This window comes from Eurypyga helias, unplaced genomic scaffold (genome assembly GCF_000690775.1).
Source record: "Eurypyga helias isolate BGI_N326 unplaced genomic scaffold, ASM69077v1 scaffold4708, whole genome shotgun sequence".
Taxonomy (NCBI): domain Eukaryota; kingdom Metazoa; phylum Chordata; class Aves; order Eurypygiformes; family Eurypygidae; genus Eurypyga; species Eurypyga helias.
Genome location: NW_010264849.1, coordinates 23881 through 31143, shown reverse-complemented (window position 1 = coordinate 31143; position 7263 = coordinate 23881). Strand labels below are relative to the sequence as shown.

Below are 7263 nucleotides of genomic sequence, written 5' to 3'. Positions count from 1 at the left end.
AAAGAAAGTGACATCACCTCCTGTTAATAAGAGAAAACAGATCTTCTGACTTTGTGATTGGTGCTTATGCGATAGCCATGGTTTACCAGTCAGTCGCTCTCCTCACTCACCTCAGTCACACAGAGGTGCGGCTGCCCCGTTCGGCAACACTCCGCCTCGCGTATGGCCTTGTCTTTTGGGGCAGGATGGGGGAAGGAAATCAATCAGCATAGCTACTGCAGAATAGGTTATTAATTTGTAGATATTTTAAGTAATCCCTTGGGAGGACAAGCTATCCTGGTATTTTGATGAAGGCCCAGTATGGACTGTCATTTTGGAATAGCTGAAACGGGGGGAAAATGCAATCTTTTGGGTGCTAGACACGAAGCCTCTTGCTTCCCTTTCCACCTCCAAGCCAAAAGACTGCTGTAGCAGCTTCTGACGCTTGGCCGTACCAGGTGCATCAGTAACAGGCTACTGGTGTGCAAACTCAACAGCCTGCTCAACTGAGGCAAAGGCAAGGGATAGAAAAAACAGCCCCCCTTGGCAGGATCCACTATCCTGCAACCTAACACTCATTCCAGAATATGTAACTGGCAATAACCTATTCCAATTATTTAACATGTGTAAACAGGGCCCGTCTTTAACAATGTGAACCAGGAAAATCTCTAGCACCACGGAATTTCTTTGTATTTTAACCCATGTAAGGTTATAAATGTATTATTAAAACTACCGTAACAATAAAATACTTGGACTAACATTTTAAAAAAATATCTTGGAGAAAGATTAAGAAATTGGGAGTAAAATCAGAAAAACGGGGAAAAATAACATAAAAGATTCAATTTGAGTCTCTGATATGCAACTAACTACAGGCAAGTGGCAAAACTGTACCAAGGACACAAAACACGCTGAAGTATTCACATTAACAAATTGTTTTGAAGGCTCGTCTAGTAACAAATTAGAGTGTTGCTGAGTCGTTTAGGTTTAGGCATAATCAATTTAGCGGTTGACGTTTTAAATCTATCATGTGCACATCACCACATTATGCAAAAAACCAGCCCTTTCAAAACGCGTGGTAGAAAAATTCACAGTAACAGAAATATTCTTCATAAGCAGTTGAGAAGGGGCAGTGTGGAGCATCTAAGTCGTACAATACAAAAACCATTGTAAATAACAGAGCTGTAAAACAGATGCAAAGTTCTAAAAACAGTGCTTTCTTTACAGTTCTTTTAATGGGTGAACACTTTGGCCAGAGAATTTTAAACTCTGAGGATCACACAAGCCTTTGCTTAAGATACACAATTAGATCCTCTGACGTTTCAAAGGCCATTTGCTACAAGATTTACCTGCTCTACTTTCTAAAAGTGTTCCCATCAAGTAGTCATTATGAAGGGATCCATCTGATGACACTATCCCAAAAAAATCAATACACGTTCAACCATTGCTAATGACAGAGGTAGAGAAAATTCTGTCTTCTGCCACAGCTTGTACCCCCATTTTTAGCATTGTGTTGCGTGGGTTCCAGCAGTGAAGACACATGCACTTTCTTTTCCACCAGCTTGCTCATGGAAACAGATTTGTTCCAGCATGCTCTCGTAGTCTGAAAACATCCAGCAGCTGCTCCAGTCGGTCAAAGTCGGATGTCAGCTTTCTTGCTTTGCTGCCTCCCCTTGGGCCTCCCCGGTTTGCTCACTTGGATTTCGTTGTGCATCTCCTTCTCCTTCTACAACATACCAAAAAGAAAAAAAAAAAAAAGAAGAAAAAGATGAGTGATCCATCCTAAAACACAGAGGTCTTACTCCCAGAATCCCAAGTGTTCGTTCATCAGTTTCAAAAACAAAGTAAAAAGAAACTGAAACCCAAACCTTGCATGTGAAACGCTTCACTACTAAGATAGCCATACTTTGCATCACAACAGGCACCTTCAAAACCAGATTCCTAGCTGCAATCACCCACTGTCATTTCAAGTGCAGACCTGAAGTACTAGAAAGAATTTAACAGAAATAGTAGGCTATTTTTGACAATTTATTCACTATGATACTATGAGAATGTAAAGGAAAAAGCTCATTACATCAAGTCAGAGAAGTGTTTACTATAGAGAGATGCAATTTCAGTAAAAGCAGTACTTTTAAAAAAGCTGGGTTTGTTCAGCATGTCCACAAAGATTCAGAGAAAGATCACTGAGGTTCTAATATACCACTTCTTAAAAGATTTTCCTCAACTCCCCGAAAAAACTCACTAGTCCACATCCATTTAATCTATAATACACTGTCTTGGTACTACAGTCTTCATCGTTCTGCTGGCAGAGCTCTCCTACCAAAGGCCTCATAATTTTGCTTCTAGGGTTCTGAGAATCCCAAAACTGCCAAACCACACAAAACACTATGGCTATAAGATCTTATGAGTAAGAGTTGCATTTCTTACACAGCATTTTTAGACCAACAGGCAGTATTTAAAAAAATCCAAACCAAACAGTATGATACTGTAAGCCATAATACAGCTGAGTTGGTAAGCTAGCAACAGTTTCTAATTCTGCTAAATGTGCAGCTTTTAATTAATTTTTCTTCCTGTAATGTTACTGACTCCTCCGTGTTCCCAGTGTTTATACCTGAAACATTTCTACCATGAACTAAAAATCACAAGTTTCTACAACCGGTCCTTTGTTCCAGTTCTGTAGGACTTCAACAACTTTACCATCCCCAGTTTTTGGTAGATGGTTGGACCATTACAACTCTTACAAGGGTCTCCTTTCCAGTTCTGCACTGCAGACACCTACAAATTCAGTGGTTTGTTTTAGAGATCAGACTTGTAGAGACTGGTCCTTGTTGTTCACTATACTTTTTCCTTACCACTTTATTTAGCAACAATCCCCTGTAAGATGATCTGAATATAAAATTGCTTGGAATTGCATTCATTATCCTGAGAGAGTTGAGCAGGTAGGCTACCTGCTGATTTCCCTACTAAAATTTTTCTTCTGCCTTCTATCTTATAATTTCTGTTGCAGCTTTCTACTTACCAGCTGTATAGTGTTGCTTTTACTACACAGATAAAATGTATTGCCACAGAGTAACTGGAACCTACATTTTGAAGTTTGGTAAATATGTACCTTCCATAGATATTAACAAGTTGTTAGCTTATTACTGACAAAGAACATTGCAACAGTTGTTTTGAAGGGAGACTGTTATATAGTAATTACATATATTATACATAATTATGCAGTAAACTCCTGATTATCTGTCATTGGCTCATCACCAGCACTCACTTTACGTATCAAATAGTGCACGACAGAAAATATGTGGTCTTTGAACAAGGCCTCACTGCCAAGTGCTGTTCAAAGCCGCTCCTGTTCTTTACAGGAAACGTATCCACAGGCTTTTCAGAGCGAACGTACTAAATATGCTTGGGCAGCTTAATTTACATATGTTTTATAACCACTTCTCTTCTTTTTTATCTGCATTACCCTACTCTGCCATTAATCCATGCAGTTGAAAGCAAATGTACTTGCACTTTTGCAAGGAAATATATAGCTGTAATAAGAAAAAAAAAAGAATCAAAACTTATGTCTGTATTTGTATAATTAGGTAGTACTTAGCATAATTTTTTTGACATGCACCTTAAAAGAAATAAGATATAACCCCCAAAACATGTGTTTTCCTCTCAATCCTGACAAGTGTGATACATACATGCATCCTTCAAACCCAAGTATATTCTGAACTGGAATTTGGGATGAAAAGTATTTGTCAGCCTCTCTTTGGTTTGGCCAGACATGATGGGATAATACACTAATAGAAATGATAATACAACGCATTTTCCAGTATTTGTGGTTTGGAGGGTTTTATCTGGCACCTAGGTGTACTAATACAAAATTTAAATGTATTTTCATTGCCTCTAATTCTAACTGCATAACCTCCTAAAGAACTATGCAGGCATTTTTGTGTATCTACTACCTCAGGTAATTTTATGTACACTTTTCTGCAATGATTAAGTTACCCAAGCTGCAAAAGAGGTCTCCAAGAAAAACTAAATAAGACTCCTGAGTTATGTATGAAGAAATAGGCTAACCGTTGTTTAAACCACTCTCATCTCTGCAGAGCTGACTGCATGTACAAAATGCATGCCACTGTGTATTACAGGCACAAAGTCACGTACTTTTTATAGCTCACAAAAGAACACAGTTTTGGCTTACGATCACTTCAACAGCTTAACTTAAAAATAGGGATTGTTTATATCTTCTAAACGGACAAGATCAAAGACAATGTTGATAAGTGTAAATCTGGCACTGAAGAAAATTAAAACAAGAAGGAAGGTTGGCACTATGCATTTCAAGTGACACCTACCTCACATTTTTCCAACATTTTACACATAGCCCCACATTAAAATAGACACACCTACACACATATTAATAAAGCTTTTCTTTTTAAATAGAAAAAAAAAGTAAAGGCTTTGCCCAGCTAGAATTGCATGCATCTAGAAGCCATAGGCCTTAAACTGGCAACTGCAGAAGGAATGACAAGATGTTGCTTAGTCAGAGCGCCAGAAAAAGGAATCCCCTCCTCCAAGCAGCACTACAACCACACAAACGGCACGCGGCCCTCGTCTGATGGTCCAGTGATGAGACTGCCCTCGGCACTCCTGCTGTTGGCTCTGAGAAAAATATGTGCACAAACAGGGCAGTTGCTTATCAACAGTGTATTCTTTGCTAGATTTGTTTTCTTCTGCCATTATTAAAATAAGCATAAAGACCTCTTCCCTAAGATCTTAAAATATCTGTAAGGTCCATTTGTTAACTCCCACTATGTAACATGAACATAATTATGCAGTCATATTACTATTTTTATTTAATGTAAGGCCCCTCAGCATACGCCATCCCCTCCTTCCTCTCAACTGAAGGTGCACAACGAGCAAAAAATTATGGTACTATTAGAGGTTAAGCAGGATTTAGGATTGCATTAGTGCTTATCAGCTTCAAAGGACAAAGTAACAGCAGAAAGGGGAAAGAGGCAATCTACCCAGAAACAAAGATCCAAGTAAAACAAACAACAGTGCGTTGCTCTTGCTCTGTCCTCTGGCAGCTGAAAACAAAAATCAATCTCCACAATTCAGCCTACAAGGAAGCTGGGGGGGACTTTTTACAAGGGCCTGTAGTGACAAGACAAGGGGTAACGGGTTTAAATTGAAAGCGGGGAGGTTCAGATTAGATATCAGGAAGAAATTCTTCACAGAGAGGGTGGTGAGACACTGGAATAGGTTGCCCAGAGAAGCTGCGGATGCCCCATCCCTGGAAGTGTTCAAGGCCAGGCTGGATGAGGCTTGAGCAACCTGGTCTAGTGGAAGGTGTCCCTGCCCATGGCAGGGGGGTTGGAACTAGATGGTCTTTAAGGGCCCTTCCAACCCAAACCATTCTATGATTCTATGAATAACCTTTCAAGCAGACACATAGCTTCTCCTACAGGCTTCAAACCAGACAGCTTCTATTACAGGATATTCTAGAGAGTCAGGTTTCAATAAAGACTTCTTTATTTTCTTTCTTTTACTTGATTTTCTGTAAAATTTATCCTGACATGGGTCTTGCCACTAGGCATTGACTACAGAATGGATTTTCTTTTTCTGTAATATATAGTACTTGCAAATAACCATACTTCCCAATTATGAAATCTGAACTTCTATTACAGGCAACCCCTGCTGATCAGAAAAAATTATTTTTATTACTGAGGGACAAGGAAATAATTTGTGTACATAAACCATGTTTTGTGTACTACTCCGTTCATTTCGGTTTTAATAAATATAATAAAAAAGCAAAAATGTACTCACCTGCTTTGTTTATATCAAGCTCTGATAGCTTTAAGGCTAGTTCACTGGAGTTCCCACTCGGAGAGGACACAAGTATGTCATGTAACGCATTTCTTCTACCTGTTCTTCCCGAAGCAATAAAGTCTGCATATGTAGATTCCACATCAGTCATTGCTAACAAATATCCACATAGCAGTACCTGGATGGGAGAAAAAAAAAAACCCGAAGAACACCACTTAGACCACCAGAAAAAACAGATGACATTATAGAACAGGAATAGAAGAACCAGAGGGTTCTCATGGTAGAGTAGATTGGCTAAGAAGTAAGCAGCAAAAGAAGATTCTCCAAATTTTGAGACTGGGGCAATCGGAGAAGAAACAGAGTAGATAAAATCCACGCACCTTTTTTTTTTGTAATGCAATCTGTATTCAACAGTATTTAAAAAAAACTTCATTTTTCATACTTCATAAAGTGCTAGTGAGTACTTTATAAAAGCAATGACCTCAGCAACATAATTTCTCTATAGAGTTATCTCTGCTTTTAATATTAGCTGGGAAGTAGGAGGTAGGTAGGGGGTGGAACAAAGTTCTTTTCTGCACAAAAAGCAGAGCGTAAGGAGTAAGAAAGTACAAATAGATAATGCTTTTGCATGCAGAACACTCTGCTCATACAAAGATGCAGCTATGTTCTGTGTATTTTCCTTTCTGTTAGTATGATTAGTTTTGGCATTATATATAGACCTCTTCAAACTCAACTCATTTATTTTGGCATGGTAATTGTACCAAACCAAATGCACTACCATAAAGTCTGAAATGAGTGGAGACATGCTAACAGAGCAAGCAGAATAGCTAAACTACAATGCAGAGGTTACAAAGCAGTGCTCTGGAAGCTAGATATGAACTCAGAACTTATTTTCATTAGGGAATAATTATTTCTCATGATATTATGGAATGATGTGAGGATGTGCATTAATGTGAGATCTGCCAAAGATACAAGGAAACTCCTGTTTCCATCTCAGTAAGAGAAAGATTTGCATCCCTGATGGAGTATCTGCTATGGATCTAATTCATAAAACAGTAACCAGATTCAGTGTGGTAAGGGCAACACTGCACAGTTGCTTCCAGGGAGAAGCTTTAGCTATTATTGCTAAAGTAGCTGAAACTTCCCATTTGTACAGAGTGTACACATCAGTTCCTACTGCAGTTGCTGGACGCAGAACATCATAGAATGGTTTGGGTTGGAAGGGACCCTAAAGATGATCTAGTTCCAACCCCCCTGCCATGGGCAGGGACAACTTCCACCAGACCAGGTTGCTCAAAGCCTCATCCAGCCTGGCCTTGAACACTTCCAGGGATGGGGCATCCACAGCTTCTCTGGGCAACCTGTTTCATTGCTTCACCACTCTCTCTGGGAAGAATTGTTTCCTGATACCTAATCTAAATCTCTCTACTTTCAATTCAAACCTGTTACCCCTTGTCCTGTCACTACAGGCCC

General features: G+C 39.2%; 1 protein-coding gene across 1 annotated transcript; it reads right to left on the bottom strand.

Moving 5' to 3' along the window:
- Positions 1 to 655: 655 nt before the first annotated feature.
- Positions 656 to 5964, bottom strand: PKIA (protein kinase (cAMP-dependent, catalytic) inhibitor alpha). Its single transcript, XM_010156507.1, has 2 exons — positions 5791 to 5964; positions 656 to 1702 (listed from the first exon to the last, which is right to left on the bottom strand). The coding sequence occupies exons 1-2, from the start codon at positions 5939 to 5941 to the stop codon at positions 1623 to 1625; spliced, it is 231 nt and encodes a 76-aa protein (XP_010154809.1). The 5' UTR covers positions 5942 to 5964; the 3' UTR covers positions 656 to 1622.
- Between the last annotated feature and the right edge of the window lie 1299 nt (positions 5965 to 7263).

Bases quoted from the DNA above. Each gene is read 5' to 3' on its own strand.
- PKIA (XM_010156507.1), bottom strand. From the start codon at position 5,941: ATGACTGATGTGGAATCTACATATGCAGACTTTATTGCTTCGGGAAGA. The intron at 1,703-5,790 runs GTGAGTACATTT...GGTATGTTGTAG, and splicing joins GCTTGATATAAACAAAGCAG to AAGGAGAAGGAGATGCACAA.